This window comes from Schistocerca gregaria, chromosome 3 (genome assembly GCF_023897955.1).
Source record: "Schistocerca gregaria isolate iqSchGreg1 chromosome 3, iqSchGreg1.2, whole genome shotgun sequence".
Classification (NCBI taxonomy): Eukaryota; Metazoa; Arthropoda; class Insecta; order Orthoptera; family Acrididae; genus Schistocerca; species Schistocerca gregaria.
Window position 1 is genome coordinate 716,811,712 of NC_064922.1, and position 23,223 is coordinate 716,834,934.

General features: G+C 43.6%; 1 protein-coding gene across 1 annotated transcript in view; it reads left to right on the plus strand.

Annotated features, from left to right (window-relative positions):
• The window catches only part of LOC126354356 (receptor-interacting serine/threonine-protein kinase 4-like), a 65,672-nt gene extending 61,849 nt beyond the window's left edge, over positions 1-3,823 (plus strand). Inside the window, exon 2 of the mRNA XM_050003931.1 lies at positions 791-3,823. Within this exon, the coding sequence (XP_049859888.1) occupies positions 791-2,543 (1,753 nt within the window). The 3' untranslated portion in view covers positions 2,544-3,823. The remainder of the gene's footprint in view (positions 1-790) is intronic.
• Positions 3,824-23,223: the final 19,400 nt, after the last annotated feature.

Here is a 23,223-nt window from a genome sequence, read left to right on the forward strand (position 1 = left end):
GTGCAAGCTGTTACATCTCCCAGTATATACTACAGCCTACGTCCTTCTGAATCTTAGTGTATTCATCTCTTGGTCTCCCTCTACCATTTTTACCCTTCACGCTGCCCTCCAATACTAAACTGGTGATTCCTTGATTGCTCAGAACATGTCCTACCAACCGATCCCTTCTTCCAGTCAAGTTGTGCCACAAACTCCTCACGAATTCTATTCAATACCTCTTCATTAGGAATGTGATCTACCCATATAATCTTTAGCATTCTTCTTCAGCACCACATTTTGAAATCTGTTCTCTTCTTGTCCAAATTATTTAACGTCCATGTTTCACTTCCATACATGACTACACTCCATAGAAATACTTTCAGAAACGACTACCGGCCCCTTAAATCTATACTTGATGTTAACAAATTTATCTCCTTCACAAACACTTCCCTCCCCATTGCCAGTCTACATTTTATATCCTCTCTTCTTCGACCATTATCAGTTATTTTGCTCCCCAAATAGCAAAACTCCTTTACTACTTTGTCTCATTTTGGTAATGATTCGAATAAAACGCCACCTTACTGTGACAATGCATAATGTGTCAATTACTGCCAAGCAGAAATTTTACACTCGTTGATGCATGGTCATTATAATGTTTATTAAATGCTTTGTCAGCAGAATTACTGGTGTTGAACTCGATATGAAGTGGCATTTAGTGAGAAACTCTCGTTAGTCTTTAGCGTGGTAGTCATTCTTTTCGTATTGATTTCATAACATAAAAGTTAAGTTTCTCCTGTTCTCTCTTGCACAGGTCACGGAAGCGTGGGATGAAACTTTCGCCTGTCCTGGAATTGGACTCGGTAGCTCCATCTCGACTGGACCAAAACTCCAACACTGCAGTCGTTCTGAAGAACGACACTGACATTGCGACCGCTGTGAACGTTGCTCATTTCGAAGATAATACCGACACTGCGGCAGGGCTGGATGATGGTATTGATGCTGTGCCAGTGCTGGAAGATGGTACAGATACTGCGCCTTTACGGGAAAATGCCACTGAAATACAAGACTTGGAAACGTGTACCAGCGGTGGTCATATTCTCGAAGATGGGGCCAATGTTGCCTACCGATTGGAAGCGAGTTCTAACGCTGTGCCGGTTCCGGAAAATAATCTAAGTACAGCACCTGTTCTCCCGGAAGATTTAAGTACTGTGGCTACAAGGGCGACAGACGAACGTGAGGGTGATAACATGTTGGAGCAGTCATTTCAGAGTGAGCGAAGAAGTTCAAGTGGCAGTGTTATTCTTAGAGACTCAGGTTTTGAAACATGGTCCGAGACGGGAGAATACAGTGGAGGCTTTTGGAGAGAGAGATACGAACATAGGCACAAAACACTAGCCAACGACGCTATTGACAGAGGATGTCCAGATCAACTGATTAAAGCTCTGCGCGCTTTGGGGTCAACCAACCGCGATCTGCCTCTGGAATCGGCACCGCCACTTCACTTCGCAGCTGCTGCAGCACATTTGAGAGCGCTCGACTACTTAATCAGCCTGAACTGCGACGTGAACGCGTGTGACGACCAGCAGAACACTGCCCTTCACGTTGCAGCCAGCAAAGGATCTGAGGAAGTAGTGAGGAAGCTGGTCAGCGCAGGTGCTTCTGTAGCGGCGGCGAATGCAGACGGGACATCGGTGGCGCACTGGGCTGTCCGCTTCGATAACGCTGATCTACTTCCAGTGCTGAAGGATCTGGGTGCCAGCGTCAACACTGCAGACGTCGCTGGCAACACGCCGCTCCACGTGGCAGCCCAGACGCTGGCGTACAGGTCTCTGACCAGGCTGCTGTACTTGGGCGCCGACGTGTCCGTCCCCAACCGCAGCGGCAACACTCCGCTGCATGTGGCCGCCGCGAATGACTTCTCAAATGCTGTCCTCGCGTTGGTGGTGTCAAATGCGGACACGAGATCCCGCAACAGTCAGGGGAAGACACCTTTACACGAGGCGGTTTTCTGCGGCAGTATCGAATCGCTGGAAGTAATGCTGACAGCCCAGATGGACAAGGAGTGTTGCGATAATCTGCAGCAGACGCCCCTGCTTACGGCTTGCCGTAGACGCCAAGTTCCGGCCGTGAGGCTTCTGTTAAACTACGGCGCAAACGTGCGTCACGTGGACAGTTCACTGAACACTGCCTTGCACCTGGCAGCTCAAGCGGGCGACGGGAACATCACGCAGACCTTGATAAGTTACGGTGCTGAAGTCAATGCCGCCAATGCTGAGGGGCTAACGCCATTGCACTATGCAGCGTTTGGTAATAAAGAAGACGCGCTGTTTCCTCTTCTCCTAACACCAGGTCTGAACGTGGACGCTGTGGACCAGAAAGGCAACACTGCCCTTCACCTGGCGGCGTACACGGGATCGGAGACGGCTGTGAGTTACCTTGCGCTATCTAGCGCCACGCTGTTACCAAACAACAAAGGGAAAACACCAGTGGACATGGCAAGAGAGCGGGGGCATAGGCGGGTAGCAGCCTGGCTTAGGCACAACGCTCTCTCCCACGCTATCTGATGAGTGTTCCTTTAATTAAATGTCCTCTTCGTCTGCGGTGAGGACCAAACGCATGAATTGTTACATGATTTCAGCATGAAAACTACCATCACTTTACCGCAGGATACTGGGAGAAGCATTTGTATATCTCCTAACAGAGAAACGTGCTTATAGCATGTCATTTATGATGATTTTAAATAAATGTCTTGGGAACACACAAAATTGTTCTTAAATTTTTTATATACTATGAATGGTGTTCAGTAAGTAATGCAACACATTTCCTGAAAGCAGGTTGGGTTTATTAAGAATTTCCGTACACCATTTTATTTCCCCCCCCCCCCCCCCCCCTGTACGGTAGCAATGGAATAGTGCTGGTAGGATTTACAGGAATACGGAATCACATCCTTCTGAACGAACTTCAGTGCTTCTATTAACCTCCTGTTAGCCTCAAAACACAATCCATAAAACAATATCACACAATGTTGTCTTTATAAAACTTTTAACGTCAGTGAGCAGAAAAAAATTGTTTCAATTTACATTCTCTTTACCTGCCAGAAAAACTACTACAGCAGCTAATCACACAGTGTGATGTGAAGATACTTCAAATAAACCACAACTAGTTTCAAAATATGTACTGGACTCAGTGCTCTGTATTTACATGGCAATTTAATGCGCGCGCAGATAATCGTCAAACAAATCTCGTTAACTATCGTGGTAGACAGAAGTCTCAAATATGTCACTAGCACGTAACAAGAAGAAAATGTGGATTTAAGCATCGACTTCAGCGTCTTGCATTTCAGAATAAATTATATTAAAATGGCCACAGATACCCCTACAAAAGAGACAAGTCCATTACTACACTGAATTGATAGCTGATGAGTTAACATTTCCCATATACAGCCTCCTTCTAAACTGTAAAAACACATTTTTTCAACAATAATCAAATAAATAAAAGAATAGACAGTATTGAGCTGTAGGGATGGGCTATGATCGCGCTTGAGAAACGCGCTACGCGAAGGCAATTTCTCGAGAATTTCTCGGGTACACTCGAGAAATTGACAGTGCTGTGCTCTCTGAGAAATGGCGCAAACCTTCAGTACACGAAGCACTGAGCCGCAGCGGTCGTACTCGTCGTACGTACGTGCTCGGAAAACTTTGAAATTCTATGATTCATATCAACTGTACTACCGTGATTGTTTACTGAAGTATTAGTATACACGCCTGGGAATGGAAAAAAGAATACATTGACACCGGTGTGTCAGACCCACCATACTTGCTCCGGACACTGCGAGAGGGCTGTACAAGCAATGATCACACGCACGGCACAGCGGACACACCAGGAACCGCGGTGTCGGCCGTCGAATGGCGCTAGCTCCGCAGCATTTGTGCACCGCCGCCGTCAGTGTCAGTCAGTTAGCCGTGGCATATGGAGCTCCATCGCAGTCTTTAACACTGGTAGCATGCCGCGACAGCGTGGACGTGAACCGTATGTGCAGTTGACGGACTTTGAGCGAGGGCGTATAGTGGGCATGGGGGAGGCCGGGTGGACGTACCGCCGAATTGCTCAACACGTGGGGCGTGAGGTCTCCACAGTACATCGATGTTGTCGCCAGTGGTCGGCGGAAGGTGCACGTGCCCGTCGACCTGGGACCGGACCGCAGCGACGCACGGATGCACGCCAAGACCGTAGGATCCTACGCAGTGCCGTAGGGGACCGCACCGCCACTTCCCAGCAAATTAGGGACACAGTTGCTCCTGGGGTATCGGCGAGGACCATTCGCAACCGTCTCCATGAAGCTGGGCTACGGTCCCACACACCGTTAGGCCGTCTTCCGCTCACGCCCCAACATCGTGCAGCCCGCCTCCAGTGGTGTCGCGACAGGCGTGAATGGAGGGACGAATGGAGACGTGTCGTCTTCAGCGATGAGAGTCGCTTCTGACTTGGTGCCAATGATGGTCGTATGCGTGTTTGGCGCCGTGCAGGTGAGCGCCACAATCAGGACTGCATACGACCGAGGCACACAGGGCCAACACCCGGCATCATGGTGTGGGGAGCGATCTCCTACACTGGCCGCACACCTCTGGTGATCGTCGAGGGGACACTGAATAGTGCACGGTACATCCAAACCGTCATCGAACCCATCGTTCTACCATTCCTAGACCGGCAAGGGAACTTGCTGTTCCAACAGGACAATGCACGTCCGCATGTATCCCGTGCCACCCAACGTGCTCTAGAAGGTGTAAGTCAACTACCCTGGCCAGCAAGATCTCCGGATCTGTCCCCCATTGAGCATGTTTGGGACTGGATGAAGCGTCGTCTCACGCGGTCTGCTCGTCCAGCACGAACGCTGGTCCAACTGAGGCGCCAGGTGGAAATGGCATGGCAAGCCGTTCCACAGGACTACATCCAGCATCTCTACGATCGTCTCCATGGGAGAATAGCAGCCTGCATTGCTGCGAAAGGTGGATATACACTGTACTAGTGCCGACATTGTGCATGCTCTGTTGCCTGTGTCTATGTGCCTGTGGTTCTGTCGGTGTGATCATGTGATGTATCTGACCCCAGGACTGTGTCAATAAAGTTTCCCCTTCCTGGGACAATGAATTCATGGTGTTCTTATTTCAATTTCCAGGAGTGTATGTCTAAGACAAAAATCATAGAAATGATGTTTAGAACAAAGCACAGAATTCGCATAAAACAGCTTTATTCTTACAAAATAAATGATCTTGTACATTCTGTATGTATGCATGTATGCTTAAGCGTAAAAGAGAGGTACTATAGCCTTTTATATACGGAAACTGCGTACATGAGTTTACTTACAGAAGAAACAAAGTAAACAAAAGTTGTTCAGCAGAAGGCATTTTTACATCGCATTGCTACACTGCCGTCAATTTTTGTTTAGAAATGTGATTTTATTAACCAATTGGCCTTTTAGTCTGCTTTTTTGTTTATAAATAGTCCTGTTTTCGAAAATATTCTTTCACTAGGAACAGAAGTTGCAGGTATTGCAAGATATTTTTTTTGCCGCGACAGACCTGGGTAACTGTTTTCATTTTTTTCCAGTAGTGTAAAGGGTTATCCGTGCGTTGTAGGTACGGTTCTTCCTAATTTCGTTGTACCTCCAAGTCTACGCTATCAAAACAGCTTTTTAGTAGATTTTTATTGGAAACCTCTTCATCTAAAGAAGCCCATAAGGAACTACTGGCGTTTTGTACGACATGGTACTCGTGGCTAGTGTCGTTAGCAGTCGAATGAGTAGATCGTACGGTCTCTACCACGTTTGTGCACTCAGTAATAAGGCTTGCAACGGCATGTTTTGAATGGATGGGATTCGTAAATGGTAACGTTTGAATCTTGGGTCGAGAACTGTGGCAACGGCATGTACTTTGTTTCTATTAAGCCTAGCCGGGCTGTTAGTAAGTTGTGCAGACGTTGTTGTAGCTCTTGCGCTGTCGTGCTCGCCCACTTCCCATTGCATACGATTATGATTAGCTGTCTGATTATTGGAATAACTTACGAAAGAGAGGTGTAGTTTTCACTTGTTACCACTTCAAATGGCTCTAGTACACATAAACTTTCGCTCAAAATTCGCCACTCGTCAGGTGTGTGGTTCTCTACACCTGAATACAAAGTTGATAAACAGGCTGCAATGCATTCCTTTTGCTGCATTAGACGTTGTAACATATAAAACGTACTGTTCCATCGGGTTTCGGTTTCCTGTATCAATTTATGAACGGTTTTTTTCATTAGATCCTGGATCTCATGGAGTTTTTCATTAGCATTGCAACATGTTTTAAAATAGCTAACAATTTTTCTGGCCTTTTCCCGCATTATGCAGAGCTCACTGTTGCTGTTAAAAGAACTTTTCACACCTAAAGTGATAGTGTGTTCTAAACAAGGCACATGTTGCATATCTATGTTGCCACTGTGAATAAGTTGTACGGCCGCCGTCGTGTTACTGGCGTTGTCAGTTGTGATACTTACAACTTTGTTTTCAATGTTCCATTTTGAAATCGTTATCTAACGCCTCACTAATATTTAGCGCTGTATGCTTTTCCGGGAAACGGAATGTCTCGAGAGCTAAGGCTTTCAGACTCCAATTAGTGCTAATGAAATGACCAGTTACAGCAATATATGCCTGACTATTGAGGTCCAAATATCGGTCGTTAAAGAAACACAAGTAGTATTCCACGGCCAAGTTTACAGCCTCTTTCTGTTTATGGTAATCGTCCTCAGTCATGAGGCGCAACTTTTTTCGATTTGGTATCGAGTATTGTGGGTCCAACAGTGAAACAAAACGTCGAGAACCAGTGTCCTCGACGATTGAAAGCGGTTGAAAATCGTCTGTTATCATGGCCACTAGTGCTTTATCTAGCGGTTGTTGCCGTTTACTTCCCTCTATGAAGAGAAACGTAAGATTTAGATCAGTGCTCCTTCGAGAGGATATGTTGTGCTCGACAACTAGTCCAATAAATTTACATATCGTATCGTGCAAAAGCTAGGATAGTATAGGTTTGATTTTGGGGTATGTTGTAGAATTTTTTTAAAGCGTGGCGGACCGCTTCGGACACTATCCGAACTTTTGCACGGAATTCACGTTTTGTACCACACGTACCTGGATAGTTTGTCTGCCTCGCACTATTAGAATAATAAGCATCTGTATCCACGGACGTCGCAGTTTTATTGCTGGATAAATTGTGCAGTTTAAAATGCCTAACCATGCCCGTTATATTTTTTGATACATTACGGAGATTTTTACGACAAATTTTGCAAGTAACGTTAACTCCATCCTCCGCAAAGTATTGCCAGCACCATGACGTTCGTTTTCGAGTGTTCATATTGATTTGAATAACAACTTTACTCGAATGAAACCTGAGACATACTAGTTACGAGCACAGCGAGCAGCGAGCGTGTTTGTCTAGCGGCGGCATTCAAATTCATAAAACAGCGGCGCGGCGTATGTTGTCGCAGCCAACTAGCGCGCAGCGACACACGCCGCCGAGCCATTTCTCGTGAGCTTCTCGAGAATTGCTTGAGCACTAGAGGCTCGAGAAATTGTCGGTGCGCTCTACTCGCCGCGCCTCGCCATCCCATCACTGCTGAGCTGAAGAGCACGTAGTAAATGATTCTTCTCAAGACGAGCTCCCCCATTCAAAACCACGTTGACACAGTACAATAACCACGATGTGCATCCATAATGTACTTCAGAACAGTAGTTACTCAATCGTCTGAGCAGCGCGTAAGCGTTTACGAGTCCTAATGTCCTCTGAAATCCATGTAGCCTAAACAATTGCAAACAGCTCTCTCAACCAACATCAACTTTTTCTGTGCGGTTGTTTAACATCAGTAGAGTCCACAATTCGGCGAGTGCCGGTATACAGCTGTTTCAACGGGCCCCCTTCACTAAATTCTCCTTGCCCACTCGACCCAACAAGAGCTTGAATCCTCCGGTAGAACGACCATATGCCCCGACCAGTCCAATGGAACACAAGGGCAAAGACCGTAGCCACGCTTCATCAGCCGTCTCTGACGTAGAGAGAAATTTTCGCCGTCCTCCACCTCCCGGAGCGCCCTTTGCCGTTGCGGTCCCTCGAACGCCAATGGACGGGAATCCAGAGTGGCGGCCGATCGCGACGGAATGGACCCGGCGTACCCATTGCTTTGGCATTTGCATTTTTTCCTCTAGTCATCAGTCTTATGACATTTGATGCGGCCCGCCACGAATTCCTCTCCTGTGCTAACGTCTTCTTTCAGCTCAGAGTAGCACTTACAACCTACTTCCTTATGGAATAATTTGCTGGATGTATTCTAATCTGTCTTATTCCACAGCTTTAGCCCTCTATAGCTCTCTAATACCATGGAAGTCACTCCCAGATGTCGTAACAGATATCCTGTCGTCCGGAGCCTTCTATTCCTCAATTTTCCAAAAAATACCTTTCGTCTTTTATTGTACACAGAACCTCATTCTTGATCTTGTCAGTCCACCTAATTTTCAGCATTTATCGGCAGCACCACATCTCAGTTGCTTCGACTCTCATTCGTTCCGGTTTTCCAAGAGTCCATGTTTCACTACCACGCAGTGCTGTGCTCCAAAAGTACGTTCTCAGAAACTTTTTCCTCGAATTGAGGGCTAAGTTTGGTACTAGATTTATGTTGGTCAGAAATGACGTTTTTGCCAGTGATAGTATGCTTTTGATGTCCTCCTTGCTCCGTCCGTCGTTAGTTACTTTAGTGCCTAGGTAGCAGAATTCCGTAACTTCGTAGACATTGTGACCATCAATTCTGGTGAGTTTCTTGCTGTTGTCATATCTGCTATTTCTCATTACTTAGGTGTTTTTCATGTACCCTCCGTCCATATTTCCTGTTGTCATCAGACTTTTCATACCATTCAGCATATAATGTAATTCTTATTCATTTATACTCATGATAGCGATGTCGTCAGCGAATTGCATCATTGATATTTCACCTTGAATTTTAATCCCACTCTTAAATTTTTGGTTTATTTCAATCAGTGCTGCTCCGATGTACGGATTGAACAGTAGGTCGGAAAGCCTACATCCCTGTGTTACACCCTTCTTAATCCGAGCACTTAGTTCTGTCACCCCACTTACTATTCCCTTTTGGCTCTTGTACAGCCCAAATTGGCATTTATAAGAAGACTACCACCAAAAATACCACAGGAGCATAGTATATAGGAAATCGTCCACGCAACCTGACACTGATAATGCTTTGCAGAAAATAAAGGCGAAACGCGTATGCCACTAAAATTGTGTTTTACTCAGTTGCTATCAGACGATCCATAAGTAAAAATTACCAGTATACCGTAACATTACACGCAACTGAGGAAGACAGGACTACAAAAGTTGAAGATAACTTTTGTTGAAGAAACTTCCTGGCAGATAAAACTGTGTGCCCGACCGAGACTCGAACTCGGGACCTTTGCCTTTCGAGGGCAAGTGGTAGATCACTTGCCCGCGAAAGGCAAAAGTCCCGAGTTCGAGTCTCGGTCGGGCACACATTTAATCTGCCAGGAAGTTTCATAAATTTTGTTGTCTGGTAGTAGCATTGTGCAATGGCATAGAGAAAAGCGAGTTGAGAGTATGATGTTGACCTTGTGTTCTCAAAGTGATAGGTTGACTCTTAACAGCAAAGCTACGCCGTCTAGTGACAGAAGTATCTATTTTTATCTGAAAATGAACATAAAAATACGGAGTGCCAATAATACGCTTTTGCTTCTACCGCGTTGGCTAATAGGTTGCACTGTTGGCCAGCTGTGCACATAAATATAATTCAGTGATTATACTTCGATGTGTTGGAACTGTATTGAGATAAGTCCTGACTAAACGTTTAAGTTGAAAGTCGCAATTGTCTTCTGTTGTTTTGAACGAGAACGGATTATTTTATGTACTGCAAACACACAGATCTCTTTTTCGTTTCAAAACACATTCATGTTCAAATAAAACAGAACACCTTTAACGAGCATGTTCATTAGTATTTTATGCAGAAATGATTAGCATTTCAGTCACGTTGGTTCAGCATGTGCCCAGCTGCCTTGCAGGCTCAGGGTCGGCCATGGCACTGATAACTTCCCATGCATAATCGCATAGACGCGCAGGAGGTGCGAGTGGAGTCCTGTGGTATAGCCGTCTATGGTGCATTCCCCCCCGTAGTTGGATCATACCCCACGCTACTTCGACTAGTGACATCTTATAATCAGGCAGGCCAGGGTGAAAGGCTGACATCCTGTCACCAAGAAGGCATATTTTCGTGAAGTAACATTCAGTCGTGCATTGTCTTTCTGAAACATGGCGTCAGGGATGTTATACGGAGGGGGTATGGCTACAGATCGCAGGATGTCATTCACACTGGTTACAGCCCACTGGAAATACACCAACTATGATTTGTGGTTGTGCCCTATACAACCGACACCATAAGGCCTTCAGTTGGCGCTGTACGTCTCGAACGAATGCAGTCACTGTGATGCCGCTCTTCTTGTCTGTGGTGAAGCAAAATGTAGCCATCATTTTCAAACAAACTGTACCTGTATTCGTCCAAAAACATCTGATACCATTCCTGTCCCCAGTGAGTCGTTCCGTACACCAATGCCGTAAAGCATGTTCCTGCACATTCGTTAAAGGTAGGTGAAGCGGTCGACGGGCACGAATCCCGTGCCGTAATAAACGGCGAAGGACTGTCGACATTGATAGTGTGCGGTGTACTAAACTGTTCCACTGTTACGCCATAGCTGAGGATGACGCAGATATGTCCTGAAATGCCAATCTATTGATATGTTGGTTTTCTTCAAGGTGGCCTGGGTGTGGCAACATGGTCAATCTCATCATATTCTGCGGCTATTCGTGAAACACCCTGCACACACCCGTTGCACTGTCGGAACACACAATTAGCTTGACCCAGTTGTACGCTAACAATGTGCACACTTTCAAATTCCCTGATATGTCAGTATGCCTGCGAGACGCTCATATGCCTGCGAGACGCTCTGAATGTCTGTTAAAGTATTTTACCGGTAGGTGGTGTTGCAGCGCCGTATCGATGTTGACCCTGAACCTGCTGGCCGGTATGGGTCTAATGTTGATCATTTCTGCAGAACGTAGAAATGTAAATGTCCTGTGAATATGAGCGTCCTCTCTCTAGTTGTTCAAGGTGTTCAATTGCTTCTTACGATGAGAGTATTTCTTGAAATCAATAGTGTTAGGACCAAAGATTCTCATTAGGTTCCTGGGTTATTTTATCGCTGACAAAAAAAATTGAAATAGGTGTATTAAGTGCTAACGTATCGTAGTGCATTCGGCTGGAAAAGAGCCGTGTTACATCTACATAAGTCATTGAGTGCTCCTTGTTAAGCTACCCCTCTGCTCGATTTTTCAGCATATGCATTAAAAAATGCAGGGAATTTAAATGTGGAGAATTCTTGTAAAATACAGTTCTGAAAGTAGGAAGTTCTCTGTTACGCCAATGTCCATTACCTTATTCACAGCAAGTAGTGCTAAAGTAAAACTTTATCTGTGTTTTCTCGATTAGAAAATCGCAAAAAGTGGAAGTAGCTGTTTAACAAACAAATCTAAGCCTCCTATTGACAAAGCGCAGTATACAATCACCTAAGAGTTTAGTAAGTGGAGTACGAAATGGAATTTTAAAACTCGTAGACCAGCAGAATCATGATGTTAAACTAGGAGACAAACTGTACTTATGGTTACCGAATCTCAATGTAATGTAATAAGTTTAGGAATTAGCATACCTCAAACTTAACATCAGGATTGCTACACAAAAGTTGATCATTCACCTGAGTAAGACTTCGTAGCAGTTTAAGCAGGTTCTACACTGAAACTGAAGACATTTCTCTTGACGAAGTAACAGCTGAACGATTTTCTTAACTGCATCTTCTTGTCCGTCCAGTACTTCATTTCCTTCCACCCACATTTGCTCCATGGGTTTGACAGTGAAGTTAAGTCCAAGAAATATTACAGTGTCATCTCTCCTAAACAGCTATTCTCAGTAATAAATAACATTACTAATTGTTAATATACATTCAAGATTGGATAACTTCCAGGCTATGAGTTTTTGTGTTCACGTCTGTGGCTGATGGATGTCAGCTCGCAGAACGAATTATGTAAAATACCTTTCCAAACCACCCCAACGATTTTTAATTACAGTAAGTCTTGAAACAACGAACAAAGGATCTAACACAATGAAAACATGATCAAATACCGAGAGCAAGAAATTACGAACATAGCCGGCCCTAGAAGCATTTTTGGAGCAATTCAGATGCCTCCTTCAAAATACTATTGTCCTCTCACACTTACCTCAGCCTACCTACGGTCACGTGCATGTTCACTATAAATAAAGAGTACAACCACAGAATGGTAATAAGACGCGAAAATACAAGAAAAGGACCTGAATCTTGAGTATGCTACCAGCAGTCATGTCGCTGAGAGCATCTCTCCGCTATCAAGATCATTCACACGGTGAGACAAAATACGTAATAACAAAATTAACTCGTTAATAGAATAAATAAAGTTGTTTCAAACACAAATAAAGGCATACGTATTTGCTGTGCTGTCTGGATATGGATGGTAGTTACTAGACTTCCAGTGTGTTTTGGGTGTAAAAATTTGTAGAAAAAAGTCCAGACAGAGCAACTTTTTAAGTAGAAAATGAGCTAATAAGGAGTTGATTCAAAATGTGAGGGCATATTATTACGGAGTACATGTATGTTACTAAATCACAAACCTCTCAAAATATTTCAATCAATCATTGTAAAATTTAGTGACACATTTCTGGAATCCATCACCTACCTCTTCCGTTATTCAGAAAGCTGTTTAAACAAATTACTTACAATGTCTACTTTATTTTCTTGAGCCACATCTCTGATCACTCAGATGTGTAGACTGAAAAGGTACGTTCTACATCATGTAGCAGGAAAGCTTATTTTGTTCGTGGCACAAGTATTACGTACCAGGGTTTTTCGTTAAGCAATTCTCGAAATGCTTTTCCCCAATATTCTCAAACGGATCCTTAAGGTCTGTCATAATGGTGCATTGTGATTCTTCCTCAAAACGAATCCTATATTTATCAAATCTGTTGGCGGAAAGGGTTGTCCATATGTAACATACTTCTCAGCAATACACCTAGTTATCTGTATATAGCTTGAGACAGCAACTCTCATACAAATATTCCGTCTATATTTTGACAGAACTTTTTGTGACTGACGTTGTGGATAACCGCCGGTCTTTGGCAGTTCTAGCTCTAGCCCCTCGTGCTTACTAGCTGTTCTGTGGGCACCAACAGGGTCTTCTCGAACTGCAAGACTGCAGCTCTGTTACCTTCCCTTGCAATATGTTAATCACAAATTTATTTAATGGAAACTGCAGTAATGGGGAATATAGTAAAGAAAGCATTGCAGTGCGTGTGCTTTTGCGTCTGTATATTCGCAAGCCCTTTAAGAATTTTCTTATAGTCGTACAATTGTTCCTCTCTATCGACTCTGTACAGGGTGGCAGTCAGTTAAATAATATTACAAGGAAATAGTTAAAAAAAATTGTTTTAAAGGCCACCAACCCCTCCATCCCCCGTTACGTGTTTACAAGATGTCTCTCAGGGTAACTTCTGTTTTTTTTTCTGTTTTGCTTGCATAACGGAAGCTACTTGCTTTTCTGAGCCGATGTAGTTTTGTCTGGTTAAGGCTGCCGACAAGACTCGTTCAGACTTCTGCTGAAGTTGGTGGCGAATTTACGCCTTCCGTTTAGCCAATAGTGTGTGTGGATATCTGGTCACATGTGTGGATGCTGGAGGGTTCTGGTGAGAACACAGTGGCTTCCCTCTTACGAGCCAGAATTAAAGTGGAGCGGACGTTTCTTTTGGGAAGCAGAGTCCCTGACTATGCATTCCATTACAGCCCCCCCCCCCCCCCTCCCTGTCCAACAGGACTTAACATGAACTGCCACCCCTCCCGTAGTCCGCTTCTTTAGCATGTTCGATCTCCTACAATGGTTGTTCGATCTCCTACAATGGCCTACACCTGGTAACTATGTTCTATGTCTGCCCCATGTTCTACGTCTGCCCCATGTACTTCGCACCGTACAATACATGCTTTTTGTTGGGCCTAGTTTCATGTTCTCATTTAACATGAGTCCTGGACATCCACTCTCAAGTTTCGACAGCTCGCCTTCTGTACAATTGAAGTTCGATGACTAGCGTGCACAGTGGCACGTGTTTTAAGGGGGCAGAGCATATTCCTGGCAAAGTAAAATGGAAGAAGCCTGATTTGTTAGCACTAACAACACTTCATACTATTTTATTCAGCGAGGCTACAACCGAAAATACCCTGGCATAGTCTACCTCCTCAAGAAAGCAAGATTACAAAAGCATGGATTTCACTTCTTTATTCAGGGCCTCTACGGACACATGCAGTATATAAGGTGTAACAAAATAAGTCAGTTAACACAAAATATTAAAATGTTTATGGGAGATCGGATGTAACTTCTTTGATACGAAAGTTTCAAAAGTTGTTTCCCTGCTAGGCGTTCATGAAGACTTCGGTACTAGTGATACTAAGGTTTTCGAACTGTTGTGTGACGAGTACTGTTTGCTGAAAATTTTGTCCGCTTATATTAGTGCACAACTGACATCTGCGTGCTAATGATATGCTAACACGCTCAAAATAACCAGGTGCTTCGCTAATAATGGCAGCAGCAACGGGCAACAAACTTTTTCTGGAGTGTCTCGTATCTCAAACGCTTAATCTGACAGGCAGTTAAGTGTGATGCACATAGCATGCACGAAGATGAGGGTCTTCGTACTCAAAAGAAATCCTTAGGAAATTCAGGAGAGCATGGTGGCCACAGAAACTGTCAACTCTCCCCCGCCCACCTCCCCATCGGACAATTCTGAAAAAAACATTAACTGCTAAGTTATTACATCAACGGGAATGTGCGGTGGGCACCGTCATTCTGGATCCACAATAATTGTTTGACTGCTGACGGAACATTCTCCACCATTCTCGGTAGATATCCTCCAGCCAGTGTGTTAGGCAGAAGACTCTGCCCACTCACAAAGTCGTGAACAAGACCAGCCACACATTTATGGTAAATCGATGTTTACAGTGGAATCTACTAGTTGCCTGCGGATCCCCTGTTTCCTGAACGGCTAATATGTCCACTGAACATCTCCTCTTCTGGAAGCCACCTCGTCAGTTAACAAAACAGACGTTTGGAAATCATGGATGTATAAATTTGGTGTAGGCACCATTTTCAAAATTTCACTCCCTGCGAAATCAGCAGCTGACTGATCTTGTACCTTCTGATACTTCAGTAGGTGAATGCCAGTTCCACTCATCGATGGTGGAGGTAATCGATAGTATACTGCTGCTGGTGTTGTTGTCAGGTTACTGTAACACAGCTTCCTCAAACTGAACAGTCCGCACACCACGTTGTCTACCTGATTCCCGTCGGTTTCCTTTAGGGAACCCGCTAAAAGTCGGAAATGTGACATGATTAGGTAACCTCCTGCCTAGTTACTCGACTGTCGCAACTTTCCTCATTGGTCACATTTATGTAAGATAACCCACAGCGTAATCAGCCATAAAGAACAGGCAAACATCAGTAGTAACTTCCGTGTAAACACAACACAAGGAGTAATAAAGTGACTGCTCATGCAGGAACGTCGACATTGGTAACAGTGACGCAAACGTACCTTTCCTACCAGTAAGACTTAAGTTTGTTATAGATCACGTTATTGTCATTGTGTTGCCTACGAAGTAGTCAATAACTGTAAACGTTGACCTGAGGGAACTCTAAGGTCAATCATTCAAGGACCGCAGGCCGGGAGACAGTGTATTTCAGAGATATGAGTCACGTAGCAAAATGTTTTTACATCCTCCAATAATTCTAAAATACGTCTACGTATTTTTACGTCATACACTTGTTCTCTTTGTGACTGTTTTCATCTGAAATACAGAAATGAGCGAGCAAAAAAGGCATAAACGAATAGGCAGTATGAACGTGAAAACCGAATAATGAATTTAACATGAAGAAATAAAGAATATTTTTACTCAAGATTTGATAATAGATACAAAAAAGTAAAAATAATTGCCACTAGCTGTATTTGCAAATGTGCGCTGTATATGTTACCAGGAATACACACAAGCTGCGCTGAAGTGAGATGTGCTATAGCGAATAAAGGCAAGTAATTACACATTGAAGTGTTTTCGGAAAGCTCTGCTGTAATTCATCCCGAAATTGGGGAACTTTGGAAGACGTTACCTAGAATTGTCTACACTGTCCTTGGTTTTTCTCCCATTCTGCTGTCATTAGAGAGTGTGTGTGAAAAGAGGACATACGAGAGTAACACAACTAGTGAGGAGAGATGGAACACTGACTAGATAATTTCGTCCGATAAATGGATTCAGTGAGCCAGTGTCTCCGTGATGAAGCGGTAGACTGTGGATTATAAGATGAGGTGAGTTCGAAACAACATCGATCCTGAATCTTTTACCTGTCATCCATTACTTACTAATCTTCAGAAATGTTTACTATAGTCAAAGGTTGCACCGCGATGTAGTGAAGTGCATAGGAACTGGTCCCGCTCGATGGCCTTCAGAAAAATTAATGAAGTTTCGGAGACGGTGTTAAAGAAATAAACCACTTCCACCTGTATACGAACTCTTTTTCACAGCAGCAATGGGGAGGTGGTTTGTCATCAGGTTTCTGACTCGTTTGGTGCTCCCTGCCACGACTTCCTCTCCTGTGCCAACCTTTTAAACTCAGAGCAGCACTTACAACCTAAGTCTTCAATTATTTGCTGGATATATTCCGATCTGTCTTCGTCTACAGTTTTTTTTACCCTCAACAGCCAAGGGGGAGGTTGCCATGAGAAAAAGACTGAATAATCAACGAGTCGAGGCGTGGAATGTCAGAAGCTTGAACGTGGTAAGAAAAATGGAAAATCTGAAAAGGGAAATGCAAAGGCTCAATCTAGATATAGTAGGGTCAGTGAAGTGGAAAGAAGACAAAGATTTCTGGAAGTATAGGGTAATCCCAACAGCAGCAGAAAATATGACGGGAGTAGGATTCGTTATGAATAGGAAGGTAGGACAGAGAGTGTTTTACTGTGAATAGTTCAGTGACAGGGTTGTTCTTATCAGAATCGACAGCAAACGAACACGTACATCGGTAGCTCGGGTATACATGCCGACGTCGCAAGCTGAAGATGGAGAGATACAGTGTGTGAGGATACTGAAAGGGGATCAAAATCTAAAAGCCTTGGGAGACTGGAATGCAGTGTAGGGGAACAAGTAGAGGAAAAGGTTGCAGGAGAGTATGAGCTTGGGACAAGGAATGAGAGAGGAGAAATACTAATTGAATTCCATAACAAGTTTCAGCTGGTAACAGCGAGTACTTATTCAAGAATCACAAGAGGAGCTGGCACACTTTCAAAAGGGCAAGTCATACAGGAAGATTTCAGTTCGATTAAATCATGGTCAGACAGAGATTCTGAAGTCAGATACTGGATTGTAAGGTGCAGCCAGCAGCAGATACAGGCTCATATCACAATACACACTAATGATGAAGAGTAGGCTGAACTTGAAGACATTAGTCAGGAAGAATCAATACGCAAAGAAGTCAGATGCGGACGTGCTAAGGAACGACGAGATACGGTTGAAGTTCTCTATGGCTATAGATGCAGCAATAAGGAATAGTTCAGTAGGCAATACAGCTGAAGAGGAAAAGACACCTCTAAAATGGGCCGTCACAAAAGTTGGGAAAGAAAACGTAGGTACAAAGAAGTTAAACGCGAAGAAACCATGGGTAACAAAAGAAATACTTCAGTTGATCGATGAAAGGAGGAAGTACAAAAATGATTAGGGAAACTCAGGAAGACAGAAATACAAGTCGTTTAGGAATGAAATCAGCAGGGAATACAGAGAAGTTAAGACGAAATGGCTGCAGGAAAACTCTGAAGACATTGAAAACCAAATGTTTGTCAGAAGGACAGACTCATCATACAGGAAAGTCAAAGCTACCTTCGGTAACATTAAAACAAAGAGTGATAACATTAAGAGTGCAACGGGAATTCCATTGTTAAATTCGGAGGAGAGAGCGAATAGATGGAAAGAATACATTGAATGCCTCTGTGGGTGGGGTGGATTGGGGGGGGGGGGGGGGGGGGAAGGGGGGGGAATGGGGAAGATTTTCTGATGCGATAGAAAAAGAAACAGGAGTCGATTTAGAAGAGATAAGGGATCCAGTATTAGAATCAGAATTAAATGTGCTTTGGAGGGCTTAAGATAAAATACAGCAGAAGGGATAGATAACATTCCATCAGAATTTCTAAAATCGTTGGAGGAAGTGCCAACAAAAGGACTATTAACTTTGGTGTGTAGAATGTTTGAATCTGGGGGCATACCATCTGACTTTCGGATAAACATCATCCACGAAATTCAAAAGAAGCAAGAGGTGACAAGTTCAAGAATTACCGCACAATCACCTTAACAGCTCATGCATCCAAATTGCTTCCAAGAGTAATATACAGAAAAATGGGAAAGAAAAAGTGGATGCGCTAGATGCGCTAGATGAGGATCAGTTTAGCTTTTGGGAAGATAAAGGCACGAGAGAGGCAAATCTGACGTTGCGGTTAATAATGGAAGATAAACGAAGAAACATTCATAGGATTAGTCGACCTGGAAGAAGCGTTCAACAAAGTATGGCAGAGCAAGATGTTCGATATTCTGAAAATGTATGGCTACGCTATAGAGCGAGACGGGTCCACAGTATGTACAACAGGCAAGAGGGCATAGTAAGAGTGGACGACCAAGAACGAAGTGCTCGTACTAAGAAGGGTGTAAGATAAGGATGTAGCCTTTCATCCCTACTGTTCAATCTGTACAAGGGGGAAGCAATGATGGAGATAAAAGAAAGGTTCAGGAGTGGAATTAAAATTTGAGGTGATAGTATGTTAATGACAAGATTGGTTTATGACATTGCTCTCTTGAGCGAAAGTGAACACGAATTACATGATCTGCTGAAAGGAATGGTCTAATGAGCACATGGTATGAATTGAAAAGCTAATCAAAAAAGACAAAGATAATGAGAAGCAGTAGAAATGAGAGCAGCGAGAAACATAACATCTGGATTGGTGGTCACGAAGTTCATGGAGTTAAGGAATCTGCTACCTATACCCCCACCGGCGAAACATTGCACTTGAAAGTTCGCTTTTTGTCTAGTTAGGTTGGCTATACTGTAATAGCGATGTTTGCAACTGCAGCCTCTATACACACAGCAGACGATACAGTTTCCCGTCCCGTCTCGTAAATTCAAGCAATTGAGCAATTACAATGTATATAAAAACTGGTTTTTAGTTGTACTACAATGTCAGGAAGTAAACAACCGTATTATAATGCATGTAAAAGCATAACAATGCGCACCCTTTCGATAACAGAGCAAAGAAATAAAACAAAAACAAGCATCTGACGACTGGTACTTTAAAATCAATAATGTACGTAGTTTACAAAATAAATAACCGAGATTGCAATAAATAAGCAATATTAGTAATTTTACACTCACCAGTTTACACGATAATGGCGCAATTCCATCCAGCTCGCCATCGTCACTGTTGTCCGATTCATCGCTAAAACAGTCTTCATCGGCAAGACAAATCATTAATTGTTCATGGCCACTGATAATGCCTTCTATTGTATGTGCTTATCGTATAAGCTTCTCGAATTGCTCTACTTTTTTTCTCCATGAGGCTGCATCCACAGTCACAAGAGCTTCACGCAACAGCTTTCCCACCTCTGTTATTGTAAAGGACTTGTTGTTGTTCCTTACATACATTTTTACGTCACTCCATACTAGCTCAATAGGGTTGAAATGGCAGTGATATGGTGGCAGCCTTATTACAGCATGACCCTGCTCCTTGGCAATTTCGTCTACTACATATGTAGGTGTCGTAGGCTTATTTTCTTTAACAAGAGAATATAACAGAATCTTTGACATACTCATATCTGCTGCAATATTTCGAGCCTGTAACCACTGCACCATAACTTCTTTCCGATCATTTGTGGTTGGGGCTTTGTTCTGTATCACCGAATGATATGGAGCATTGTCCATTGCAATCGTTGTAGGGACAGGAAATAGTTTTAAAAGGTTCCTGAACCACTCAACAAATTGCGTGTGATCCATATCTTCATGGTAATCACCAGTCGTTTTTGATCTAAAAACTAAAAGTGCGTCAGGGACAAAACCACTGGAGGAGCCTGCATGGACCACAATTAATCCAGCTCCTCTTCCCGTCGGCTGATGGCAGCTATTGCTAGGTGTGTTATCCGTCCAACATTTACTGACAGCTTCCCCGGCATTAACCCTAGCCAAATTATGGAATGCATGTCTCTGCCCACAATTTTGTGCAAGAAAATGCTACGAGCAGTACTTTGCGTCCGTCTAGCGTTTTGTAACGGAAACCCATATTTTTTAACACAATTTTTAGTGATGTTTTACCACCCCCGAAGAGTTCACTTTCTTTTAAAGAGATTAATAACTTAGCTACAGTCGGATACTCTTTTCTGCTGTACTAAGCATAAACATGCCTACGAACTGCATCAGTCTGGAAAGAATCTAAATCTGTGATAGGACTAGGCCGCTTTTTCTTCTTTCCCTGGGTTGATAAAAATGTATTAATTGATCCAGACAACTCGGAATCATTACGGCTCACTTCAGTATCTTCCAAGTTTTGTAGTAATACTCCCTTACTTACTACCATTCTTGCACTAATACCAAGAGTTTTCGGCGTACGTTCCACCACTTTGTCGGCAGGAATTGATGGCTGTCCGTTAATGCTTACATAGTATTTCTCCTGCTCGTAAAACTCACGAGTTCTGCGTAGCAAAAAAAAAAAAAAAAAAAAAAAAAAAAAAAAAAAAAAAAAAAAAAAAAAAAAATAATGGTTCGAATGGCGCTGAGCACTATGGGACTCAACTGCTGTGGTCATTAGTCCCCTATAACTTAGAGCTAATTAAACCTAACTAGCCTAAGGACATCACACACATCCATGCCCGAGGCAGGATTCGAACCTGCGAGCGTAGCAGTCGCACGGTTCAGGACTGCGCGCCTAGAACCGCGAGACCACCGCGGCAGGCCTTCTGCGTAGCAACTACAGTGCCTGGCTGTTTAGCGGCACCCCTCGACGCAAAAGGATTGTTACTAGGTGAACGAAGTCTTTTCGGTGGCATTTTCCAAATGCGTAAGCTCACAACGTATCAAAAGTCACAACGATATAGCACACAGTACAACGAAAACACGCGGAAAACAACACACAACTCACGTTGTATACACATTCACTAAACAAAGCCGGCAACGCGGGAACTTTGACGTCACAGCACGTGAGTAACCGCAGTGCTCACTGCGCTGTGATTGGTTGGCGCCCCACGCTGAACGCCTAGCGCCTATCGTTCTTCACTTGTTACTCTGTTAAGCTGTCAACTTCATACGCAAAAGTCAAGTGCAATGTTTCAGCGGCCTGGGTATAGGCACTAAAATAACCAATGACGGCCGCACTAAGGAAGACATCAAAAGCAGACTAGCAGTGGCAAAAGGGCATTTCTGGCCAATAGAAGTCTCCTAGTGTCAATTATCTGCCTTAATTTGAGGAAGACATTTCTATGAACGTTCGTCTGGAGTACAGCATTGTATGGTAGTGAAACATGGACTGTGGGAAAACCGGAACAGAAGAGAATCGAAGCATTTGAGATGTGGTGCTTCAGACGAATGTTGAAAATTATGTGGACTGATAAGGTAAGGAATGAGGAGACTTTGCTCAAAATCGGAAAGGAACATGTGGACTGATAAGGAGGAGGGACAGGATGAGAGGACATCATGTTAAGACACGAGGGAATGTCTTCCATGCTACTACAGGGAGCTGTAGAGAGCAAAAACTGTAGAGGAAGACAGATACTTGAACACATCCAGCAAATAATTAAGGACGTAGGTGGCAAGTGCTACTCTGAGACGAACAGGTTAACACAGGAGAGGAATTCTTGGTGGCCGCATCAAACCAAAAAATGCTTCCTCTAGCACCATGGAAGTAACTCCCTGACGTCTTACAGATATCCTTTTTCCCTCCGATTCTGCGCAGAAACTCCTCATTCTTCACCTTATCAGTACACCCAGTTACCACCATTTGTCTATAGTACCACATTTCATGAAGTATTGAATAGGATTGGGGAGAAGAGAAGTTTGTGGCACAACGTGACCAGAAGAAGGGATTGGTTGGTAGGACATGTTCTGAGGCATCAAGGGATCACCAATTTAGTATTGGAGGGCAACGTGAAGGGCAAAAATCATAGAGGGAGACAAAGAGATGAATACACTAAGCAGATTCAGAAGGATGTAGGTTGCAGTAGGTACTGGGAGATGAAGCTTGCACAGGATAGAGTAGCATGGAGAGCTGCGTCAAACCAGTCTCAGGACTGAACACAACAACAACAACAACAACAACAACAACAACAACAACAACCACAATCACATTTCAAATCTTTCTATTCTCTTTCGTTACAGTTTCACCACAGTTCATGTTTCACTGCCCTACAATGCTGTGCCTCAGACGTACAATTTCAGAAATTTCTTCCTCAAATTAAATACTAAAAGACTTCTCTTGGCCAAAAAAGGCCCATTTTTCTAGGGCTAGCCGCTAGTCGTGTACCAAACGCTCAATTTTCTTTTCCATTCATCTGTATCTTATTCTTGTCAGTATCTTGGACGTATGAGCTTTTAATCTGATAGTCCAATAAATCTCGCACTTGTCAGCTTTTTCAGTCTTCGGATTGTGTGGTTGATATTTTTCCGAAAGTCGGATGGTACGTCGCCATACTCATACATTCTACACACCGACGGGAATAGGTGTTTTGTTGCCACTTCCCCCCATGATTTAGAAATTCTAATGTAATGCTATCTATCCCCACTGCCTTACTTGATCGTAAGTTCTCCAAAGCTGTGTTAAATTCTGATGCTAATACCGGATGCCATATGTCTTCTGTTTCATCTTCTATCACATCAGACAAATCTTTCCTCTCACAGAGGCCTTCAGTGTTCTCTTTCGACCTATCCGCTCTCTCTCTCTTCATAATTTACCAGTGGAATTCCCGTTGCACTCCTAATGTTACCATCTTGCTTTCAGTTTCAACAAACCTTG